This window comes from Alosa pseudoharengus, unplaced genomic scaffold (assembly GCF_046254945.1).
Source record: "Alosa pseudoharengus isolate Yale_2024_CS ecotype anadromous, Long Island Sound unplaced genomic scaffold, YU_APseudo_1.1 YU_APseudo_1.1_scf_15, whole genome shotgun sequence".
NCBI classification, from domain to species: Eukaryota; Metazoa; Chordata; class Actinopteri; order Clupeiformes; family Clupeidae; genus Alosa; species Alosa pseudoharengus.
Genome location: NW_027468620.1, coordinates 7,075,910 through 7,102,306, shown reverse-complemented (window position 1 = coordinate 7,102,306; position 26,397 = coordinate 7,075,910). Strand labels below are relative to the sequence as shown.

The 26,397-nt window shown below is 41.5% G+C and overlaps 1 protein-coding gene across 1 annotated transcript in view; it reads right to left on the bottom strand.

Moving 5' to 3' along the window:
• lmbrd1 (LMBR1 domain containing 1) overlaps positions 1 to 20,075 on the bottom strand; it is an 84,727-nt gene extending 64,652 nt beyond the window's left edge. The window contains exons 1-3 of the mRNA XM_076285378.1: positions 19,996 to 20,075; positions 14,045 to 14,221; positions 10,097 to 10,160 (exon numbers count right to left, since the gene is read on the bottom strand). Coding sequence (XP_076141493.1) covers positions 10,097 to 10,160; positions 14,045 to 14,221; positions 19,996 to 20,070 — 316 coding nt within the window. The 5' untranslated portion in view covers positions 20,071 to 20,075. The remainder of the gene's footprint in view (positions 1 to 10,096; positions 10,161 to 14,044; positions 14,222 to 19,995) is intronic.
• Between the last annotated feature and the right edge of the window lie 6,322 nt (positions 20,076 to 26,397).

The following is a 26,397-nucleotide window of genomic DNA, read 5'->3' as shown; positions in this document are numbered from 1 at the left end:
CTCCTGTCCTTCCAGGCGGCAAGAATGTGAAAATGAAATGTCATGGGATGGGACGCAGGGGAGGGGGGCGAGAGAGAGAGGGGGAGAGAGAGGGAGCGAGTGACCGAGCGACTGAGAGAAATGGGATTGCCTGTGACAAAGAACTTGGGAGCTGGAGGAAATCTCAGAGCCTGCTGCTTCTGTGGGCCCTCTCTCTCATTTCCCACAAACTGGCAGCAGAGTGGTGGTGGTGGTGGTGGTGGTGGTGGTGGTGGTGGTGGTGATAGGGGTTTGCGGGTGGGCCGGTGGGGATGAGACATTAATCGGTCTGGGGAAACACTTTGTTGGTGCTGGCAAGAGAGTCTTTTCAACTGAATCCCATCTTAGGTATGTGTTTTTTTCCCCCTTCCAGCTCAGCCATGCTGTCCAGGTTATCTCGTCTCTTCTCTTCACACAGAGGAAGATAGAAAATGGTTTCTTGGGAAACTATGGCAGGTTCCAGAGTCCAACTGCTGTGTCATTCCATACACATCTGAAGACCACGACAAATGTCTAGCTTTTGTATGTATGTTCTATTTGACAAAGCCACACTATTTATCAAATACACTGTGTTTTACAGTGGGGAGTTCCATAGAGGGCATTTTGTTGTTACATGAGACACTGTAAGAAAAGCCCACCATATTTCACAAAACATGCACAAAGACTGAGGAGAAATGGACAATAGTGAGATACCTGGCGGGTGCTTAAATCTGGCTCGACACACTAGGAAAATAATTCCACTTCATGGCAAACAAGAAAAACTACTACTACAAGGACCACACAAACCCTGTCTGCTGTAGTATAAACACAGTACACCATACGTGTCTCGTGGCTTGTTCCTCTGCTCTCTCTCCCTCTCCCTTTTTCTTCTGGCCAAGGTGGGAGGCCGGGCCAAACTTGCGATTGATTGTCACAAGGTTGTAAATTAGCAGAATCCTCCGCTATAGGAACATTACCCTCTTGGCCTGCACAGGGCCCCTCGGATTACAAATCAGGGTGGGTGATCATTTGCCGTTGTATTGGATTCTCGCCTCACGACCCCTGGGGCCCTGTCGTCCTGCCGACGCGCGTCACAGGAATACTGATGATGAGAAGCCACAGTCGGACTCCCACTGGGCCACACCTTCACGCTTATGACTGCACTGGGGTTAAAGTCAATATCACATTAACTAAGAAACAAATCCCAGGCCCTGCTGGTGTTATGATGGGCCTGAAGAGGCGATGCCACTGATTGCAGGGATGTGTGGGACAAGCTGATTAATCCTCGTGAGTAGGCCTGGTGTATGGCGAGTCCCATCAGAATAACTAGACAGGGGGCTCTCTTGGGTTTGTTTCTGTCATTAGACACTTGAGTAGCTTTGGTTTATGGCAGTGTGAGCAAGTAAGCTTTATCCCAAAATGGTGTCAAATCTAGACAATACGTATCTAATGTTGCACATGCCTTTAGCACCCTATAACCCTAGGTTAATATACTGCTATATAGAGATGATATGCACTTATGAGAATACTACTAATAATATAGTAGAACACCTTCTATTATAACAAAAGCACTGCAGGTCCAGCATCACAACCATAAACCTTGCGGATTCCTAGCCAACCATACCTGTATCTCACATCTAGCCTTTCTTACCAACATGGGAATGAATGAGCTGTGAGGACAAAAAGGTTGAATCAAACCCTTCCGACGGTCTACAAAGAAAGCAAAACAAGTTCATTGCAGATTGCGTCTGTGGTTTTTCCAAGAAGTTTGAAAAACATTCTCCCTCGCAGGATATGACGCAAAAGAAAGACAATCCTGTCTAAGAGGAGCTGTGGCCATACAAAAAGGAGAGTTGGCATAAGAGGACTACTCATACCGTTTAAGGATCTCTCCCCATTTCACCTTCCGTCTTGCGGCCAAACTTCAAGGCCGCGCTGTCCACTTGAAAGGGACACTACATTAAATGGACACTGGGAAGGAGAGCTTGGATTTGGGCCAACCGAACAAAAATATATATTCTCTTTAATTACTTAACCTACAAGGTTAATCTCTGGCAATTTCCTGAACACTAGACATTGGGAGATTTACCCACAATCCATCTGTGTTCAAAACACCATGATTCTTGATCATTGAAAATCTCTCTACTTTCAAGGATGGATTTCTCAGGGATTGGGATTGAGAATAATCCAAGGAGCAACCGACGCGAGTCATACACAGTGTCCCCGGTATTAGACCTGAGCACTTATATCTCGGTGAGTTCAAGGACCTTGCACCAACACATCTGCCTGTTCCAATAGACGTGCAATCTGTCAGGGTTCTCAGCCAAGCAGCCCCTACCAAGACCAGCACTTTCCATTTGTAATCACTCACACACATGCGCACAGTGCAGAGCAGAGAAAGCCCCGCAAAAATGCGCAGTTTGTTTATCAAGTGATTTTATCCCTCTACCCTTTCCCCTCCTGTCCACCTCAACCCCCCCCCCACACACACACACACACACAGACAGACACAACACACACACACACACCGAAAGAAACTGGAGGGGGGGAAAAGCATAACGAAATCCAATGATTTATTTAGAAGGCTCAGGGGTATTTTGCCCTGTTGCTCCAGGGGTCTAAGCATCGCAGCTTTGAAGTGCAGAGCCGAGAGAGCAGATGTAGAAATTTAAAGGATGCCTCACATTGAGAGAGGCTTTCAAAAGATTACAGTTCATCTGAGATTGGGGCTAAGCTATTTTGGACACATCCATCACCCCCTGTAAATAAGGCGACTAGCACAGGGAGGGCAAAAAGAGGCAAAAGTGCACACCTCATACCCTGGCCAATTTGTAAAAATGGTAAAATCTGCAGGCATTGCCATCCTGCTTGATATCTGTGCCATTGTGGCTTCTGGAAGGTGAGAGATGGGTAAACATGCTGAAGCTGGCTCAACATTATGTGATGCGCTCTCATCTTTTCATAAGAGCTCAATCACACACTGAAGTGGCTCTGTGGCAAGTCTTCAGAAGAGGCTACGAACACAACAACTCATCTGTGTTTTACATGCCAAAGCAGCCAAAGCAGCAAGGCCAACAAGGCTTATTAGCATCAGGTATATTACATTTTCAGGAGTGAACAAGATATCAGTCTATGGCAGATTCTCCACATACATTATTGGGTAATTGACAAATTATCCTATCAATAAAACAGATAAGGAATGAACTCCAAGTTCTTGGTAGTGGGCGGGTATGACAAAAGGGAATAAGGTTGCATATTAAATGTTTGCCACAATCTTTTTTTTAGTATATTTTTTGCCCTTTTTTGCCTTTATTATGATTGGACAGTGAAGAGTCAGTCAGGAGGTAAGTGGAAGAGAGAGAGATGGGGTAGGATGGGGAAATGACCCGGGTCCCCGTGGGCACTTGGACCTGCATATGAGCGTGATGAGCCAGTTGTGCCACAGCGCCTCCCATGTGTGCCCCAATCTTGTTTGATAATGATGATCACCACAGAAAACAGATCCACTGGCATCATATGGAAATTACGCAATACAAGAGAGATAATCTCCCTGTCAGCACTGAAATGATTGCTTTTGTAAAGAGGAAGATGGGAAGGGCTTGTCCATTGCTGCTTCTGAATGGACTGTTATGTTGGGGGGCCGTAAGACTCTCGTGTGTTCTCGAAGCTGCATCAGACACCGATTGTACTGAATGGAGCTTGATCTCCACCTACTGGCCAGAGGAAAAGAACTGCATTGCACAAGTGGCGCGAGGATGTGACAGAAAACAACAGCAGCTGATCAATGACTGTAGATTGTCTAAACATGAACTGTGCATGGGAGTGTAGGAGAGCAATGGCAAAAGCACAAGGCATAGAATGTCCCAAAACCACTTGGTTAGGAGTGGAAAAGAGGAAACAGAAATGGAATGGAACCATCCTGTGATACAGTCCTGAATGCTTCATGAGATCCCTGCCATCTTAATGGCAGCAGGGTTGGAGCTCCTAAACAGCCATACCTGTGGCAGTTAAGTAGCTAACTAACTCTGTAGCCCTGTGGCATGGCATTGCAGATTTAAATGAATGGCAAAATATTACAGAGGCTTGATTGATTAGGCTGAGAGGCATTGCAAAACATCAATCTGGCACAAGGTGACTTTCAGCGCTAAAGACAAAGTCTCTGTCTCTCTCTCTCTCTCTCTCTCTCTCTCTCTCTCTCTCTCTCTCTCTCTCTCTCTCTCCTGCACTTCTGCCGCGTTCATATTTATTTTACGAAGACAGCTGCTCATATTCCTCCCACTGAGAGAAGCGGGATGAGGCGAGAGCGGAAGACAGCAAATAAAAGGATGACAGACATTATGTTATCAAGAACACTAAAGCAAACAAAACAAAGAAAAAAACAAAGCCTGCATCAGCGTACTGTATGCAAAACAAACAACAACAAAAAACTGCACTAAAGATGTAGCACGGTAGATGTAAATCGGCCCCTCACACAGACCCAGCCAGCTCGCAAACGTGATTTTTTTTTTTCTCTCCGAGCCAGTGGCTATTTCCCCAGTAAAAGGCAGTGAGCGGATCAGTCCTGTGTTAGCGGTCCCTGAGCCATGATCACAAGCCCTGCCTGCCACAGGCGAGGAAATGTCACCCCCTCTGTGCCATCATCATCCTTCCAACTCCTTCATCCACCTCTTTAAGACGGCAGGGATGGTGTGGGGGGGGGGGGGGGGGGGGGGGGGGGGTGTTGGGGGTCTGCCACTGCTCAAGGTCTTCTTCACACTCTCCAGTTGTTTGAGCGCCGTCGCTTCCTCTCCCTCGGCTAGCCCTAAGCCCCCCAGAGAGCACATGCGGCATACAAAGCAGACTTTACTTCCTTATCTTCTCTCCGGTGACGCTTCCCTCTCCCCCTGCTCTTCTACACCAGAACACACTGCACACATACATACAGGCGCGCGTACGCACGCACACATACATACATACACAAACGCACGCAATGAACCCTCTGGCTTCACTTGTAGCCAGGTGGAAGGAACAACAACTCTTGCTTGGTTGACCATCACCTCCATGAAAGTGGATGCTGTATATATTTCCAGTACACTGCTAAAGACCCAAGGTCATCTCTCCGAGTAAAATAGTACATCAACAGGTCAACTCCCCATGTGGTACAGCACATCAGCAGAAACACTAAGAGTGAAAGTGTGTGTTTGTCTGGAGTTCTGACAGACCTATTCAGGAATTCAACAACATTGTGCTTAACAAATAATGTTTGGGTTTACAGACAGGGCTGATTATTGACAAATGTATTTCTTGTCACACTCCCACACCATTCACGTCAGGGAGGATGGCCGTTCTCACAATCTGGAGAAGAGGTGTTAGGCTCCGCTTTTGTTTTGCTCCTGTGCCATCGGCACCTTGAACCCATTTGCACACAAGTGTGAAAAGTCTTCGCCATTAATGATCAGAAAAAGCACAGTGATTCTGCACACATACCACATCTGACATCTGTGTATACGTCAGGGCGCACTGAGCAGACATTATCCATGTCGTAACTGGTCTGCCATGCTAATGTATACAAGATTTTTTGAAAAATAATGGCAAAGTATAAACATTAAGAGGCCCAGGGTTGACCTTAGGGATCTCAACTTAGAGGAGAGGCCAAAAAAATAACACAAAACTCAAACAGTGAGCAATGGAGATGATGGGAAAACAGGAAATGAAGATGTTCTGATGAATTTTCTCATCGTACCCAATCGCTGCACATGGCTAAAGTAAAATGTGTGATTCTGCCACTTGAATAACTAGGCCTCTTCTGCCCTGGGAGTATGAGAACCAGGCTCCCTATACTCGAACACGACATTGCTATTTGGGCGAGCAAGGAGTGCGTTGTCATTTACAAAAAAGAAAGAATTCTGACATTATTGTTGACGGACATGTACACACATTTTTGTTAGCATATGATATTCTTTAGCATATTGGCGATTACAAACTGAGCTATTTAGTAGAAATCACCAACACAAACAAAACACTTATCCCATCACAAGCCCCACATATTTCTTTTGATAAGTTAAACATCTTACAGAGCGTATCATCATCATGTCTTAAATATTTAGCAACATACTATTCCGTGGCATTAATCATACAAGGATACAAGGATACAAGGAAGTTTATTGTCACATGCATATAGTTACTGGATGTAAGAAATGCAGTGAAATTATGTCTGGTGTCAGCCTATTTGTGCATTTATGGGGGGGGGGGGGGGGGGAAGTGCAGTAGAAGAGGGGTTTAGTAGATTAAGTGGCAAGGGCTGCATAAGAAAGGTGGGGGAGGATTGGGATTGGGGGGGGGGGGCACCAACAAGGAGCACCCAAGAGCCACAGGGGCAAGGAAAAACTCCCTTACTAAGGAAGAAACCTTGGGCAGATCCACGGCTCAAGGGACTAACCCAACTAACAACTAACTAACAACAACTCAACTAACCCATGAAAGCACTAAAAACGATTTTTTTTTTTCCGAAATGTATGAAATTAAGATTATAAATGAAGACTGAAGACTTCCACTCACAGAGGACATTAAAGGGATAAAGACTGAGAAAGCCATTCCAATAAAAAGACAAATTCATAAAGTAGCATCATTTTCCCTTCAGGAAGGCGGTGGAGTGTCTGTGCATTAATAAAACAACAAATACCAGGAGTCACGGCTGCATGACTGTGCCTTTAAAAGTCTCCCTCAGATAAAGTTTGCTTTAAGGGCACTTTCCCCAGGACTTATTTGACAGAAACCCACAAAATCAATTGTGGCCACAAAATCATATTTGCTCCTCTGAAGGACAAAGCGGCAGAGGCTCGATGGCAGGATAGCATGGACCCTACCTGCACTGTCACGGCTAATGCCATCATGCAATTTCCCCGACAGAATGAAGCGCCTTGGACTGGCTGGGTTTTTAGCCGGGAGACAGATTGTCTCCCATGAGCTTGGCATTCCTAAACAGACGTCCCCGCACACAGGCTCTGACAGGCTGTTGGGCCGGCAGCTGCTGCACAACTCTAATGGCTGATGATCAAACGTCTGTGACGTGACTCAATTTACCAAAAATTAAGGGGGAAAAAGAAGAAGAAGAGGAGGAAGTGAAAGTGTGTGTGTGTGTGTGTGTGTGTGTGTGTGTGTGTGTGTGTGTGTGTGTGTGTGTGTGTGTGTGTGTGTGTGTGTGTGTGTGTGTGTGTGTGTGTGTGTGTGTGTGGACTGAAGCCATGGGAGAGTAGCTGAAGGGGGCTTCATGCCGGCAATGAAACAATCCTCAACGATAATTAGGGTTGGGTATCGTTTCAATTTGAACGATTCCGATTCCAATTCCGATTTCTTATTTCGATTCCGGTTCCTAACGATTCTCGATTCCGATTTTTTTTTAAAGGCAGGGTCAAAAAAAGTTTAGGATATTTTAAATGAGCTAGCTAACCAACGGTCTTTCTCAGGGTATCTGCACATTTTCCAAGTGCAAATTTAAAGACTTTTAAAGACCTTTTCAAGACATCTAAATGAAAATTAAGACTATACCACAGCAAAAAGATATATAAGACTGTTTAATGCAATAGTTTTTTTTTCCTACTAATTTTAACCCCCACCCCATTTTGGATGTCTACAGAAGTTACCAAAAATATTTTGGCGAAAGAAAATAATTGTGTGTGAATTACCTTCACAGCTATAAATGCCCAATTTTAGGGTCTGGACTGCTTGCTTTTGAAGCTGGCTGTACTGTACATATTTGGTTTTGCTTACTGCTGAGGCTGTTCTTCACCTGTGTCTGTAGTAGCCTAGGGCTACTTGCCAAAGACATGTGCACTGGACTGGATTCCCTTAAATATTTTTTTCAAAGTTAACTAAGCTATTTACATATTTTAATAAGCCTACTTTATATAATTTACTATGTGCATCTATTGTCCATATGCAGCACAGCAAATTAAAGTTAATCCACTACTTTACATTTTGCATACCAGTTGTATCTAAACCAACCAAAGCTTGACTGAAACATTGTAAAACCATTGACTTGTTTTAAATTAATTAAGAGACAGGTCCTCTTCGCATGATCCTGCTGAAAACTGCTGGTTTCATCTCAAGCACGCACGTTATGAACGCACGTATTTTTATGTAGCAGTCGCCGACATTCAAAGCATATGCGGTTATATTTCACAACTTTTGCTAAGTAGGCCTAGCCTACTGGGAAACGCTGGCAAGCAAGCTGCTGGCAGATATTACAGGTAGGCTATTATAACTTAAGACAGATATTTTCTTCCCTATGCTAGGCCAGCAACACACGCTGGAAAGATGCAAACAGATCAACTTAACATACCGGTATACAGTATTTCCTCCTGATTGCGAAGCACTGCACATAATTTCACCAGCAGTCTTCGCGTCCATAGTTTGTGAAACGATGCTGCGTCCGAGCAAAGACTTTAGATGCCAAGCGCAACTCCAAAAAGGAGAACAAATAAACGTCCGGCTTGAGGCTGCGCCGGACGCCGGACAGGGCTTTTAAAATCCATATGTCCGGCCTAAATTCGAACATATGGCCAACCTATCGCTAACTGGCTTACCAACTCTTTCTCCCGCTCATTCTACCGTAGGCTCCCTCATTCCACGTAGGCTACCCTGTCTATCTCTCAGGCCTCAGCTACACCACGAAAACGCCAGGCATATTATTTTGTACATAGGCCTACTGTATTATTACCGTTTTCACACCTTTAACCAAACCCGTGAAAAACATCTTCACTCTGCAACCACTACACTTCCTCCCGTAGCCTAATAGCCTATCACGTATACAATTGCGTTTTAAATACACGAAACTGGATGGAGACATCACTCGCTCTCTTGCACTCGCTGGCGGTCCCATACGCACATTTAATACCTCTCTTTCGAAAATTCAGTTGTAGCCTATTTAAGACTTTTTAAGGATCCTCGGGAACCCTGCTTTCTGAATGAAATAGTCTGACCTTCTCCATGAATTTTAATTCTATTAACTATGCGCTTCTTCGTTGGTGTTCAGACGTTTCTTCTTCCTGTCGGCAGACTGGGAATCGAAAGTAGGAATCGAAATTTAAACTTTTGAACGATTCCGGGAAAATCGCAAAGATAGTCCCGGTTCCAACCAATACTCGATATTCGATACCCAAGCCTAACGATAATACACCAAATGGATCACAAGTGTGGGTTTGACATTTATTTTAATAATACCCATTAGCCAATCTGTGGGATGCCTCTGTTGGTGATTTTGAGGATTCGCACAGCAACCCTCCACAATGGCCAATAGGTTTAGATGGCTCTCTTCTGCACCACCCATACAGCGGTTTGATGGTACGAAAAATAACTCAACAATATAGCGATCCAGGTAATGCAGATGTGATGTTTATGAAATTCCACTTGTAAATAAGTGAACTGTACACAAACAATCAGAGATGAAAGCATTATATAAATTCCTATTAACCACTCAGAACTAGGGATCATTTGTTTGAGTGTGTGTGTGTGTTAGCATTGTGAGTATATTACTGACTGAGTGGGATTGTGTGCGTGTGCATGCATGTGTGCGCGTGTGCATGTGTGTGTGCATGCGTGTGTATGCGTGTGCATGTGTGTGTGTTTGTGCACGTGTGCATATGTGTGTGTATGTGTGTGCGTGTCCGTATGTGTGTGTGTGTGTTTACTTCCGCTTCTGTGAGAGCAATGGGCAAGTTGACAGTTTCACTGTTGTATTGCCTCTGACAGGATGACCCTTTGACCCTGAAGAGCGCAGTCACTTAACTTAAGAACTGCCACAAGGTCTCCCACTAATAAAAACCTCCATTAACTTTACGGCAAACAACAGCTAATGACCGCTGGTATCTAAAGCTACTGGCAGGTCACTGCAAAGACAAATGTGACAAAGAGATCAGATATCTGACACACACATAACCCAGAACATTGGTTTATATTATACATGGGTATATGGATTTATATAATCAAAGGAAAACAAGCACTTTTCATACCTTTCATGAAAGATCTAATTAATATTACATAATATCAAACAAAAATGATTTGAGATGTTCTATGCTGGCTCCCCTGACGTGAAGCATCTTACGCAACAAAACCCACTTACTGTAGTATCCATACAGGACCGTATCTTCAATTTGACCTCTTGTTTCATTGTTTGCAGCCCAGTCCTGTAGAGAGAAAGAAAACACTTAAAAACACACACACAAAAAAGAAACTTTATTTGTACATGTGCACAAGTGGGATCCTAACTTTTAGACACCTAACACCTTTGGGAGCTTAGCGAGCGAGCTCTTCTGCTCCGAAAACCCTTCTGAAGTGCTGTTCTGTTAATTTAAACAGGAGGATTTGGTGCGCTCTCTGAAAAACGAACAGCAGTCTGCCAATTAGGGTCAGCGAGGACCGCACTTCACCTTGAGGCTGGCTCAGATTGTGTAATGATTCAGATGCTTGGCTAACCCAATTAACTGACGCCGCACACCATGCCAGCACACAATTACTGAAGAATGCCTAGCACATGCTGCGCGCTTCTTCATTATGAGGAAAATGAATCAAGTCTTAAACTGGGCAGAAACTGTACTTTTTTTTTTCAGTCGCACATGATATGGTAGCTTTACACTACAGGTTTCAATCAGACGAGATTGCTGTACTTGCACTGCACTGCACTTTCAGCTGCTCACACGGCAAGACAAATGACATAACATTGACTGTGACGTCACCTAATCGGGCATCGTGAGCCTGCTCAAAACAGCAGACAGATCGAACAGGAACTCGGCCCAATTAAAGTGTTTGTCAGAGCATGGATCTGACTGATTTGTGGCTAAAATCGCACAGTGTCTGCTTGGCATTAAACAACGGAAAATTGAGGGGCTTCAGGTTTCCTTAATTATATGTGTATCAACATAGACATGTAAGTGCTTAATTTAATATCTAGTCATTTGAAGGGGCAAATAGCAAAGGCTGGCAACAAGACAAATGAACTAAAGCTAATTTTTAAAACACTGCAAAATCATTTTTCTTAATTCATCATACCCTGAGCAAGAGCCTGAGGGCAAAGATGGGTGTCATGCAAAAGTGTAGCTTTAGTTCACACAAAACACATTTTGCTCATTGCTCAACTTGCAATTTGCCCTTCATTTATATTAGGGCCCATAACATCAAAAGGCTTTCAAAAATATCCCCACCATCAACTGCCATTTTTTCACTCTCAGAGAGGGATAGTGAACTTAAAAGCTTTATGATAGGCAGCAAAAAGTAACGATTTCATATAAGGGCTTTCAACATAATTACTTAGGTCATTACATGAATGAATTTAAAATACTTTCCTGAGTTTTGTTACCCTGCTAAAGGGGAATCGGGTATAATGGTTTAATGCATCAAGCATTGGACAAAACGTCCAAAATTAGCACGTGCTTAAATCAGAGATAAAAAAATATCTGTGGCTAATTGAACAGCGCGAGTCATAGCAGTGTTATTAGAGCATATGCTTCTCTCGGTGAGATGATTTTCGTCTTCTCAATCCCCTCTTTTGTGACCAGAGATTCCATCAAAAACGTGACCTGACACTGTGATGACTCACAGGGTTTCAAAGCCCGTCCAAATGCCAGAGAGAATTGCTGTCGAGCGTACTGAAGTAAATCACTCTTTTTTCGCCAGTCGGCTGGTGAACTCCATCCAAGCCCTGAAGCCATCTTGTTGGACTGAGCAGATCAACACAGTTGCATCACACTGAAATGCTACACAACCCAACTGATGTGCTCTGCTAATCAAATTGGGGTACTTGGTAAAACAAGGAGGAAGAAAGAAGAAGGATGCGGGGCGACTTGACAGGCTGGTAAGGAAAGCTGGCTCTGTAGTGGGAGCTGAACTGGAGTGCATCACTTCAATATCTGACAAAAGGACCCTGAACAAACTGATCAACATCTTGGACAATGAGTGTCATCCACTCCACAGCACTATTGTTAAGCAGAAGAGCCTGATCAGCTGGAGACTTCGCTCACTGCCTTGCACAACAGACAGACTGAGGAAGTCATTCATCCCCAGGGCCATTGAACTGTTCAATGCATCACTGCAGAGAAGAGGAGAAATAGACTTCTCCGCATAGTCTGTCTGCCTCTTCACCACCTCCATGTCTTGAACTGTCTGTCCACTAGCCACTTTACCATTGTCTTCTGCCTCACTGTTTGCGTGCTTTATTAGCTCATATGCACAACCCCTCCCTCCATGCCACAGCTGAACTGTGACCACACTTATACCTTTCTTAATATAGTTATTTATACATAGATATATAGACTTTATTCTTGCACTGTTGCACTGTTTGACTTACTCGTTTGACTTACTCATTTGCACCATCACCATGACACTCATTCACAAAGAGCACCTTACCTTACCTTATGCACAGAGGACTACAGGCTCAGTCCCTGCTTCAGTCATTGCAAGCGCACCTGATTGATTAATCACCCACTATGTGGATACTGTTTTTTTAGAATTGATTTAGATTAAGTTTTATTTAGTATAATTTGTATTTTAGTATATTTAGTATATTATTTATCTTCTACACTCCATTGCTTAGTTGTGTTTTTTTATATTATATATTTAATTACTTTTTCTGCTGTTAGTGAATGTGTGTGTGTATGTATGCTACTGTGACCTTCCTGTTGACTGTGAATTTCCCCTAGAGATCAATAAAGTATCTATCTATCTATCTATCTATCTATCTATCTATCTATCTATCTATCTATCTATCTATCTATCTACTGCAACAAGAGACTAAGTAGCCCATGTAAGTAGTTAATATACTACAACATGCACACTACAAAATGCAGACAACCAAGTATGTCATGTTTATATTATAGAGCAAGTCCTCTGTCATAGGACACAGGTATAATTTATTTTCCTGGGGGGAAAAAACCTCTGCAGTGAAAAACCCACAGTCGGCCCTAATGTAAATGCATTGAAAGGGGCAAACCAATGCAAATGCATGAGAGAGTTATGCTTAGGGATTGCACAAACAGTCCAAGCCTCCCCTGAACAAAAACTGGAGTCGACAGACTCCCCCTGTGTGCTTATGGCATTGGGCCTGTATAAAAGCCATTTCAATCTCGTTTCGACCAACTCCTCTGGAGGAAAAAAAATACAGGCTTTTAGAAAATAGCATGGATAGATTTAAGCACTTTGGTCTGCTCTCCCCAGCCCCACACCCAGCCCACCCTCCAGCAGGCCGCCTCCTTACCCCCCAACCCTCAAGCAATCTGTCCAAGTTTGGAATTATGAGTGGGCATCATCAGTCATCTCTGTGACCTGCTTGGCATTACCATAATCTCTTTAGGGTAGAGCTACTGGAGGTAAATGCTAGCGTGTGGAGTATGTTGTGTGCTTTCATCCCCCACCCCTCCCTCCCCCGCTCATCTGTACACTGAGAAGGCCCCTCGGCAACAACACAGCAGCAGGCAGGCCAATGGATCAGGTTGTATAGAAAACGTATGAAAGAACTGCAGAACTGCACTGTTTCTTTATCTCATCCATGCACATTCATCTTCCAAAGTTGTAATGACAGGTTGTCCTTCAAATTAAAAAGCAAACACCAGGAAACGCATAGGCACAGAGAGTCTTACATTTACTTTGTACTCACTTCCATATTGAGCAGTTTGCCTTCGCATTTTGCAGCTCGAGTGCCACTGATCCAATTATCTCAGCTCGATCTCCCAGTTTTAAATGAGGCCTGTGGTATGCATTTGAAATGTGCAACTTTGTCCATGGACTAAATGATACCACATTTGACTATTTCATTAACGTTTCCGTAACAATCTGCGGCCTGTTCTCAAACCACTTTTAAGATATCCTGGCGCTGGTCAGTCTTATGTATTACCCACAAGCCTCAATTCATTACAGAGCTAATTAAATTTTAAGCCTCTAGATTTAGATAACTGTCCATAATAAGATTTGCGCGGTGTACTATCAAGAAAATGGCTGATAGACTGGGGGTGAGCCCTGGCCTGCACAGATCTGATTCCAGGCTATCAGGACTATCTAAGCAAATGGAGTGGACTAATACCTTGTAGGTGCCATTTGGGAATTTCATGAAGGACACCAGAAAGATATCCACTGGCAGGAGAGCAGACGTTATCAGCGCGACGGCAAGGGCACATATCGCCGTAATGGTGGAGACGACCTCGCTCTCCCGGCGACTCTGATACTTCCGGATGTAGACCCAACAGAAAGCCAAGATGACCTGTGAGTGGACACAAAAAAAATAACGTAGTTGAGGCAGGAATTCAGACTACGCCAGCAAAGCAGCAAAACATTGCGCAGGTCAAACATTTACCCATTTCACTGTAACAAAATGTTATTCTTTTAGGTCAGGAATTTACAGGGGAATTCTATTTGTCTTCTTAATCCAAGGCTACCTTTCTTTGACACAGCCAAGAAAAGGCTCACTGGACATAGGCTATTGTTTTCTAATTTTAGACTCGTTTGGCCTTATTCCTTATTTAAGACTAAGAGTGCAAGTCATCTAGGGATAAACTGCAATCTATTTAAATCACAACCACTTTGATAAGGCCAGACAGAAAGCACTAAGAACACATGTAATTAAGACTTACTGCTAGTGCTAGCACGGTCATATAGCCCCCACACCGCTAATTTTTGGTCAACTAGTCCCAGGACACTAAAACACCTGAGAAATTAAGGTGAACCTGTAGCCCCACTAGCCTGATGCAGAATAGAAGTTTTTTGTCCCTGGGTAACACCCTGTGCTAACCACACCTAAAGCCGGGGAGACTGAAAGCAGCTTTTACAGAACTACCTACTCGCCAAACGATGCACCCAAGATTGTAAATGCAGAAATTAGGGTCTTTGTGAAATATTTTTTTATATAGGTTTCTCAATGAAATGTTTAGTTTAACCATGCACATGTGCTATGAGAATATGGTTCCAGTGTTTCCCATGGCGGAGTGGGGGGAGGGGGGGTGCTAATACACTGTAGGTGTGTAGGTTTAAGTTGAGTTACTGTCACTTTAAGATGTTTGTAATGGAGGAACCTTTGCAGTTTTATTTACTGGTATGTATGATGAGTGTATGGAGATGCCTAGAGTGACATCTACTAGATTCTTAGGAATTATTGTTGATGAGAACTTAAAATGGAAAGATCAAGCTGACTGGGTTAGCAAAAAAGTGAATAAATCAATTGGGATAATAAGGAGGGTTAGTAATCCAGAAATTGCCTCCTCACTCTTTACTATAGTTTGATTTATCCTTATCTCTTTTACTATAATATAGTTTGGGCAAGTACTTTTAACATCAACTTAGTTTAGTCTTCACAATCTACTTTGTTAGATTGGGAAGACAAAGTTAGCAAAGTTAACTTGAATGCAGCAGTTTTCTATGCAATGATTTTATGTGGCAACAACACTTCTTCCACAATTGTTAACGTTTTGTTAAATGTACATGCAGAGGGGCGGGCAAGGAAAGGCTGCGTGCGTAAAAAGTGCAGCTTAAAGGGGAACTTGGCAACTATTTCAACTTCATAAACCCGTTTAGAAATCATTTGGATCAGTTCAGTTCAGTTAACTTTATTGTCCCAAAGGGAAACTTGTCTCGCAGTCAGGTACACATAAATAGCACAAGATAGACAAAGACACAAGATGGGGTAAAAGACACAGGTTAAGTTAAGACGGTTAAGAAAGAAAATAAGAAAGAAAGAAAACGTCTTATCAATCTACGTTTCTGACAGATGCTCATCAGAATCGTTTCTGTGCAATTAAGCAAAATTTTGCAAATTTAGCAGGCGTATTGCACTAGGAATAAAATAGTTTTTTGTCCTATTAGACTCTTAGTCTCCGGCCTGAGGGAAGAGCTTCAAATGAACAGTGAAGGGGATGATTTTTACAGTCCAGTATAGAACTTGCCTTCTGGATGACTTGCTTCTCATAAATGGTCAGCAAGGACAACTGTGGACCCAGCCACCTTCACAATGTGGCTAAGATTGTTTTTGTCCCTAAGACTGATGCCTCCATACCAGGCAATAAAAGAAAAAGTGAGAACAGATTCTATAAAATGCCTATTGCATATGCTGACTTCTAGTCATTTGTGTAGAGGATGTACAGCAGAGGGGAAAGTACACAACCCTGAGGAGAGCCAGTGGAAGAGATGCGCCTTTCTGAAAGACAACCATCGACTTTTACTCTCTGTGATCTGTTTGTTAAAAAATCCATAATCCAGCCCCACAAGATTATTCTCAAGATTAAATTCTGATACTAGTAGTTTTCTAACTAAACCATGTGGCTGGATAGTATTAAAAGCAGAAGAAAAGTCCAGAAACAAGAGCCTGGCATGTGTGCCAGGACCTTCCAGATGACTGTACAGGAGGTTAAGTAGTGTAATTTGGGCATCCTCTACCCCCCTATTAGCCCTATATGCAAACTGCATAGGATCCAAGGCCTCACCCACCCTTAAAGGAAAATTCCAGTTTTTAGCACTTTAAGGCCCTTTTTTGGTTTGTTTTGGATGAACTAGAGTGGTGGACACCGAAATTTTGACGATTGGTCCTGTCTCGACTTTTCTGACTCGCCTTTGACTTCTCAGGGTGACTGGCAATGGGCATACTGTAGTAGGCTACTCAAACATGTCCTAAAACAACCCTTAATGATCGTTTTCAAAACTGTGCAACTCACCGAGTGGTTAATGGTGTTCGTTGATGTTCCAAAACAAGTAGCGTAGCGAAATACAGTTTCTGTCGTCTTTTATTTGGCATTTTGTAAAATCCCATTGATTTCTGTTGGAAGACTCATTGCACGTTGATATTACTGCGCCACCGTCTATGCTTCAGGTTCAAATACGAATCATACATTGCGCCGATATATTTGCTTTTAATAGTCAACAAACTCCACTAACCACTAACCACCGCCTTTTTGGCACTGGGACTATAGTAGATTCCTTCCATATCTTTGTAACCCTTCTCTGTTTTAAGGACATTCTAAAAATATCAGTGAACACCTCACAGAGCTGTTCTGAACAGCACTTTAGTAATCTCCCAGTAATCCCATCTGGTCCTGGACTTTGGATGGATAAATTACGTGTTCCAGTGAAAATGACTATCCCCGCTCCCCCTAGCATCCCCAGGCGGAAAACCAACCTTGCAACTTTGGGACTACCGTCCCGGTAAGAGAAGTGAGAAACAAGAAACTCGTTTTAAATCGTGTTTCTTACCTTGTAACATCCACATTGTTCTGCCGAACTTATGCTAACCGTTTTGCTAGCTTGTAAACAAATCCATTTGTTTATTGTTACCTTTTTCCACAGTTTGAAATAGCATAATGCACAACTTCTCCAGCAGAGGGGGGGGATATAGCTAATTCTGCCAAGTTTCCCTTTAATGAAAGGATTTTATCTAATTTAATTAGTACAACATAGAACATTATTGTGTGGCGGCCAGTGTTGATCTTATGGCGGCCCGCTACAGATTAGTCAACGTATGGGAAACACTGGGTTCCCTTCATTCTTCTGTGTCCCTGAAGCCACCCTCTGACCACATCCTCAATCGCCAATATATCTTGTGACAAGAACATGTGAACCACATGCATATGAGATGTAGGATCACAATGTTGTACCTCTAGACACACGGCAAGTTTCGTGAAATTCTGGCCATAGGTGGGCTGCAGCTAACGCATTTATATACCTCAAAAAACGCTTAAGCTACAGTTGTGGTCTACAGTTTAAGATAAAGTTTATGAAATTTGACATGTTGTATTGCTACTGCATTCTTAGATGAACGCCAACTTTTGCATAACAGTAGGGGGTGCTGTAACTGACCCAGTTCAATAGCCTCTAGGAACCTTGTGATTACCACTTCTGGATGTGGGCCAGTGCACCAGTGCATTAAATCAGTTTGGGAACAGCTTTCTAGTGTGCTGACTTCTAGTGTGCTCTTCATTATTGGGGCAAGAGTAGAACTACTGTTATAGCCTATGAGAGCAGGGACTCATTATGTTCAGTCAGAGACCATTCTTGACATGTTAGGTGTCCAGGTAACAAGCTGGACAATAAAACGAGAGGGAGTCACTGTGCAATGTTCCATTTTCCAATATTCCAAGAGAAGCAGACTCCTTCTACAATTGCTGTTTCATTCATATTTCGATCAGGTGTTAAACTCTAATGAAGCCATAATCCTCTTCCTGCAAATCCGTTAACTGTTCAATTAAATACCCAAAAGTGTAGTCGGTTAGGTAAACAATTGCTGGGAATTGGGATAGAGAGATGGAACTCATCTGCCACAGTGACATTTAATCAACCTGCAAACAAAATGTTGGGCTGAAATTAATTCATTCCTACCTAATAAACACTACTACTGTTTAACAAACAAACAAACGTTGGTCTGTGCAAGTTGTACAGTGATGCACAAACATGTGTAATCAGCTGATGAAGAGAGCGGGAAGTGAAACTGATGTGCTGATGAGTCATGAGATATAGGCCTATAAAATGTTTGTTTTGCATAACTGGTGAAAGGGTCATAAGGTTGCTGCTTCACAAACAACTTCAATTTTGTTCAAAACCTCATCTATGTCCCAAAACCAAGGTCTGTAAATATTTCAGTCTTCATACTTTCCAGCCACTGATATTCAGTTTGACAGCCTGGGGAAGCAATGTTTGGCCATTCATATCATGAAAAGTATTATAGCCAGCCCAAACTCTGTAGGAAGGATGTCCTTATCTATGTGAGGCTTAGGCTAATTCCTTTAAGGAATTATGCAATCCACATATCCACCAGCCCTTTCATTGTTCATTCTGTAGGAGCAAGAGGAGACTATAAACTATGCTCAGATGACATCTTTTTTGACAGCACGCAGACTATAGTGTCAACATTACACTGGTACAACTGGCATTGGACTCATTCAAACCAGCAAGGTCATATTCCATGTGCGCACAAACTGCTGTGAGGACACTGCTAAAACCAATCCCCTGTGATCAAGGGATGCCGTTTTCAGAGAGGATCAATTAGGGCCCTGTTCACTTAAGCCGCTGGTGGAGCATCCTGCCAGATAGTGCTCCCACGCGCAGAATGTAAAGCAGGTACCGCCGATCAGACATGAATTAACAAGAGTAGGCTTTGTGAGGTGCAACTTCTCATCTTATTAAGTGTAAATAAAATACTGGAGCCATTAAACTCTGCAAACAAACAGCCTGAATCAGTCTGCTGAACTCAGAGTAAGCATTTAGGAGACTTTCCCTCACGGGATCAAACGAGTATATACTTATACTTCATACATGCAACAAGAACGACAGGTCTTGGTACTTGGTAGGCTACTTTAAATTGTTAAAGACATCATTGATTGGCATGCGTGTAATAAGCAAAGTATCAGGACATGTTCTTAGTCGCCTTTTTATTCACCACTCCAATTTGCTTTCGTGATAAGTAACGTTATGACTTCTACAATTTACCGCGTATGATTCGATACCATACTGTCAAGTTTTACAGCTCACGTTGTAACACTACGTTACAACTATCTTAATATCTTAATGTCTATCTTAATGTCAATCACAACGAAGTCTGCTCACTGTAGACTAATATCTATCTGAGAACTCTCACAAATGATTCTGTTTTGATTGTAGCTTGGTGACACGCAAACTCAATTAGTAAACCGTCTTATCTTGTTTGCTATCTATCGATAGCCAGGTTAGATAACTAGCGTTCGCTCATAGTAGAGATTATTGCACAGCGAACTAGGAAACCTCGAGAATACGGCCAGTGGATTAATGGCTCTGAACTGTCACTAAATTCAATTCAATTAAATCAAATAAAATCAAATGTTCACCTACGAAAAACTTAACTGACGTTAGCTTGATGTTGACTGTAAGTTGACTTGAAGACCATAGTTAGCTTCTCTGGCTAGCCTGCTAGCTACTACCGTATACAGTAAGCATTTATAAGTATTTCATTCAACTTTATCTTTTCAGTTTCCTAAGAACATTGTTTAAGGTGTTAGGAGCGGGGTTCAACGCATGTCTTACCAGAAGCACAATTGCGAAAATGGACCATCCAAGGGCCGATTCCGTTAGCAGTGCATCTGAAGCAGCCATTTTCATTTCACTTCCTGCAACAAATAAGATAACCCACGTGCTTGAAAACACGTCACGCAAGGGGCGGGGATTCTGATCAAGCCTTGTGTTACAGTTTTTGCCCATTGCTTGAACACTAGAGTAGACACATGCTTAGACCAAAGTAACAAAACTTGAAGCTTTTGTTACTTTACCTTAAACACAGTGTAACCATACCTTAAACAAAAGCGCTGCTTTGCGCTTTAGTTGCAATTCTGCAACACACTTTCTCCTTCCTGCAACACACTTGCTCCCGCAAACTACATTTCATAGGCCTACATAAGAAACTTTGTTTATAAATGAAATCTCATTAGTACCATTGGGACAACACATCTATTCAAAATACAAAACACATTGCGTGATTTAAAACATTTAGACACACACTTGAAAATACTTACAAAACTGGACACCAATCAGCCAGCCACAAATAGGCCTCAGTTGAGCCATTTTGAGAACTTTGCAAGCATGGAGGCAGGGAGAGCAAGAGGTAGAGGAAGACACGGAACTATGCACGGAACAATATTTCAGATGATATTAGAGAAACTTGGTGGATCATGTGATAAATCATGGCCTGACAATGAGGGAAGCTGGGCAGAGAGTGCACCACATGTAAGCCTGTTTTACAGTGTATTTTTGTTTTTATTTTTGTTTTATTTTGCATTACTGCATTTACTGTACTGTACTGTAACGCATAGTACTGTGATGTACAGTATTGAGTTGATGTCATTTGTAACATTTCAGTACTTTTATTTTTCTTTTTTGTCAAATCCTTTGTTGGAAAAATAAAACATAACAAAAACTGTAAGTGTTGCATTGAGCTTTACGGAATGCTATATGAGCTGAGTTTTGCAAAAAGTGTTCAAGCAATGGGCAAAAACTGTATTTGCGTTCTGATTCCATGTACGGCACATGGAAACACATTTTTTCTTCCCTCTGTTTTTCAGAACACCAGGGGTAGACCCATAACATCACAAGTCCCATGAAATCTCTGCCCTTGGAATGAAGGAAGCAATGGTAATTTTGAGTCTTATCCGATCAATTTGCTTGATGTGTCCCCAACCTCCAAACTCTGACAGAGTGACAGCAAGGTGTGTGTGTGTGTGTGTGTGTTTTATGTGTATGTGCACGTGTAAGTGTGTGTGTGTGTGTGTGTGTGTGTGTGTGTGTGTTCGCTTGTGACTGGGAGTGTGGGGGTAATGGTGTGTGTGTGTGTGTGTTTGTGTGCATGTTTATGTGTGTGTGTTTGTGTGTCTGCTTGCGTGCGTGTGTGTGTTCGCTTGTGAGTGGGTGTGCGGGGTTAATGGTGTGTGTGTGTGTGTGTGCTTTTATGTGTGTGTGTGTGTGTGTGTGTGTGTGTGTGTGTGTGTGTGTGTGTGTGTGTGTGTGTGTGTGTGTGTGTGTGTGCCTATGCTTGTGTGTTTGTGAGTGTTTATGTGTGTGTGTGCATTTATGTGTGTGTGTGTGTGTGTGTGTGTGTGTGTGTGTGTGCCTGCATGTGTATGCATATATTTTTATGTGTGTGTTTGCGTGTGTTCATGAGTGTCTGTGTGTGTGTGTGTGTGTCTGTGTGTGTGTGTGTGTGTGTGTGTGCATGCGTAGTGTACTTTGGTCATAATGAAGTATCCCTTGATACTCTTGTGCGTGTCAGATAACCTCCCTTCGCTTTCAGCCAATCAATTCCCTAAACACCCATATTTCTTTTCCTACCTCAAATGCCAAATCATGGTTCAGTATTTCATTGCTTTGTTTAACTGATTTTTATTATGAAAGGGGAAAACATATATTTTTCAGCAGTCATTTACTGTTACATTTACTGTAAAAGATTCAGCATGAGAGATTTATCTTACAGGACATAGTAAAATTCTTGTCATAGGCCTATTTGTAAAACTATCACTTTCAGGAGTGATAGTTACAAATGTCAGACAGATAGTGTGCATTTTAACTGATGGTGAACGTGATTTCAGAACTCAAATTGACATTAAAAGTCACTGTGAATCATCGGCAATGGCTGTTCAGTCACCACTGCTTCACAAGAGTGGGCTTTCAGAAAAATACACAAATACAGCTTTGTTTAAATGCACGTAAATGTCATCCACTCCTGTGTCATCAACCATGGACCATGTATCATAGCTATGAGATGTTGCTCTACTTTCTTAGGGACTCCCCGTAGTTGCCAACTCAGCAATTTCTTATATTGAATTTCCATTCAGATTCCCTGCTTGCCATCTAGCCACTCTCAGGATTATGTTGTTTTCATCTCCTCCAATGAGCCAGCCCAAAATATGAATATAACCCAGTGCAGTCAGGTTTAATGTTAATTATTATAAATGTGAAAGGCGTCAGTTGATACAAGGCTGACAATTACAGAGGAGGATAGGAGGAGAGGACTGGTTTTGGATAATAGGATGCTATTTAAGGAACCAGCGTGAGAGAGAATGATCTCACTTAGGATTCTACAGCATACAACAAAGCCCTTTTGACAAGTTTGTAAAACTGTTTTACACTATTTAAACTGGAAGTCAAAAGAATGTGAGGTCCAACTCAAAATTCCAGAATGATCCATGATCTATGCTCCACTTTGAGTTAATCTACCTCAACATGCACAGGGCTGTATTGAGGTTTTAGCACCTACTTTTTATCCAGACAAAAGCCTGACGGTGCAACTTTCTTCAGCTGGGGTATGCTAATGGTAAGAGGAATTAAAAATGAAATGTACATTTTAATACAGTATGAACTAGACCTTATGAGCTATATGCAATTAAATTCACTGTTAACTTTAAGGTAAAATATTTCCTCAACTTCTGTTTAAATGAGGCACAGTAGTTATCATGGAGTGAATAACTCAGGATCATCAGAAAAAATACAATTGTGTTAAATTCAGATATCCATAGCATAGTGTTGATAGAATTAGAATTACTAATTCATCATAGCATAGAATTACTGCACAACATCCTCTTTTGAGAGCTTCTTATGAATAATGATTGTCTTCATGTTTATATCCTGACACATTAAAATCATGGCAAAATCATGTATCATGTTTTCTGTGACGTAAATCTTGTTTATCAGTGCTGTTTACAGTCAGATATAAGCCGCTGCAAAGTGGCTTGTCTGTAATGCATGTTGTGCTTAGCAGTTATGACTCTGTGCTTTATTTACACACAGCATCAGCTTACCTACTTGGAAGCCATGTTGAAGTTCATTCAAGCAGTCGCTATAGCGATGTAACACAGCATGGAAAATGATCAGGAAGGAAAGCAGACACTCCAACATCACTTCCGAAAATGAAACTGACTAAATATTAGAGAGCCAAATACCATATGCCATTTGATTATCAAGTGGACATGGCTTGAGGAAATTGATATCAGGTCACAAAATGACCTCACACAACCTCAAAATTGATCACACTGGTTACAGTTACTGTGTGGAGGTGCAGTCTCTGCTTGTGTTTGAAGTTCTAGGCAGCTACAACTTTGTATTATGTTTAGGGATAGTCACCTTGAAACGCCATTGACAGTGTTTTTCTCTAAATGGTTTATTTTGTAGGCTTGTCTTGTTCTCAATGACAGAGAGGGGAGGGGTTTGTTATTGGTTTTCCCATGACATATGGACTACTCATTGCTCAAAGTGCTCCTTATGATTGATTTTAAATTAGGTTGGCCACATATTTTTCCGTCATGTTTTTGTCTAACAGTAGATGGTAAGTACTGTATATAGTGAAACTTAAGGGAAACCACAGATTACATTTAAATTATGTTTGTATCTTTACCTGATTGTCATCCAGCCACTGGAGACAAAAGGCAAAAAATATATCCATCGTATTTATTCATATGAAGAAGAACTATACAGTTATTGAAATGGTTTATCTCTTGGTTGACCTGTCATTTGCGATGGTGGTTAATAGCCAACAAAGCTCAAGCTTAGTATTGAGTGAATGTACAAGTTTAGGGTAGCAATCAAGATGATAAATACGTCCTTTCAAACAGACATCATTTTTCAAACACTTTGCTATAAAAATGCTGGGCAAGATATGAAGATTAATTGTGTTTAATAGTAATGATGGATGGCAAAACATGTCACTGCAGTTTATTCATTCTCTTACAATCTATCCACTTGATCTCTGATGAAATTACTTAATCTGAGACATATTTTTTTACGTCTTAAGAAAAATCTTTGCTGCATTTTTACTCAGCTTGTTCATTGCTTTATTGTCAAGTGCAAACGATTCTATCTGGTAAATATACCCAGCAAGCAATATATTGATGGCAAAAAAATCTACTTTCACGATTTACAAACCCTGTGTACACGGTGTCCATATATTGAACAAAATACAACAGAGGCCAAAGAGGATCATATGACCTGAAGGGATATTGGCAAATCCATTATTTCTGTCTTGCTTTGTTGAAAGATTATCTGAGGCTAATGTAAGATCTGTGGCACGAGTGGCTCACTATTATTCCTTTCAAAAGTTGCATATGACATATTTTAGTATATTAATGATTTACCTGCAGGGTATATGAGTTTAAGTCAGCAGGACAGTCAACAATGAATATCAAATCATAGAGTAAACTGCCTTGTGTTTACTGTATCTCCCTTTGCTTTGATCCATTATGTTTAGCACACGCAGTATGCTTCCTTGCATGCACCCTTATGGAGTTTCTGTTGGATTAGTAACCAGAGCTTTTTAGTGTCTGCTGTTCAGGGTTTTCAACCTCACATTCATATTTGGTCAGTCACTAAGGATGGACTGTCAACAATGACAGTATTTGCCAAGTGCTTTAACGTGAGCAAATGGCAAAGTGCCCTTTTCTGAAAGCCTTTTCCAGTAAGCCATACACCTGGCAATTTAGAGCATGGGACACAATACTTTTTAATGAAACCCATGGAAATGTATTTGGCAGAAACAAAGCTACTCAAGCATATGTCATCATCTGAAAGCCGGTTGTTTCATTTATCAACAAAGCATTTTTCAGTGGCAACAAAAACAGGTGTTGTGCAAGTCTGTTAGAGGAAAAAAAACTACTTTCATGTACACAATGTTTTGTGCCCCTTCTGTTTTCTTGGAAAGCAGTTATTTTGAAGAATATTGGAAATACAAACTGAACTCATACTACTATTCACTCTGAGGACTAAACAGATGTCTAGAACCCATTACGAAAACTGATATTGGAACAGTGCTTTGAATTTCAGTAATGAGTTTTGAGAAAAATCGACGTTTCAGATCGATAAAAAGAATGCCATTCAATGTGTCCCTGTTGTAGAATCCTTTATTACAGTTAAATGTAGGTATAGGTCGTTTCAATTGTAGAAACAAACATATGCGTTCCTAAGGCATTTCTGGTGGGACAGAAAACAACATTGAAACAATGGTAATTTGGGAACAAAACAAACAAAACAGACAAAAAACTAGTTTTAACGTAAACATTTTGTAGAGCATTGCGCTAAAGTCAGATTTATTTTCATTTCAAAGTATCTGCATTGCTTTTACAGTTTTTCTCAGTTGCTTTGGTGCTATTCTCACATCACTATTAACATTTCCACAGCAGTTAGTGCATTTCTCAAAACAATTAGTGCAAACTGCAAAACCTAGTGGATGACCTGCAAAAGCACATCACTTGCTCAAAATGGATAGTCCATTCCTCAAAAGCAGGTATTCATGTCAATGAAACTGTCAGTGTCATCAAAATGAGAAGTCTTGACACCATCGTTTATGAACAAGATAGTCAAATGGCTTTGTCATGTTTTCATTATGACAGTTCTCTCAGTATTTTCCAATGCAAAAAAAAAGGTCAGAACTCGGTGACACTACCTGAACATGCTCAAGACAGCACTATACAGTACTTGTACAGCCATTTGAAAACTACAGTAAAGTTACACATTGTTGTAGTTAGGGGAGTAAGTGAGTACAAGACACTGAATACGTACATTTTTACTGTATGCTCTTTGTAATTCTACAGCATCGTGACAGAATTTGATAACTAGTTCACCAATTTTGTATGTAATGACTCAAGCAATGAAATGAAGACTATTATTTTTATTTTTAGACTATTCAGTATCCATAAGTTCATTTTGACTGACATGACATAAGCAAATGATAATGTTAAAAAACAGCAGAGAATTGTATGAAAGCAACTGATACATGTCCAAAAGCATTTGCAATTTGTTCAGAGGAAGGAGAAATTGCTACTATGATGTGCACAAATGACTAAATGTTGTGGAGGTTGAACTAATAGTTATGAGAATTTTCATTCTGATCTGAAAAAAGCACCAAAGCGACTGAGAAAAACTGTAAATGTTTCAATCGGAAATACTCTAGAA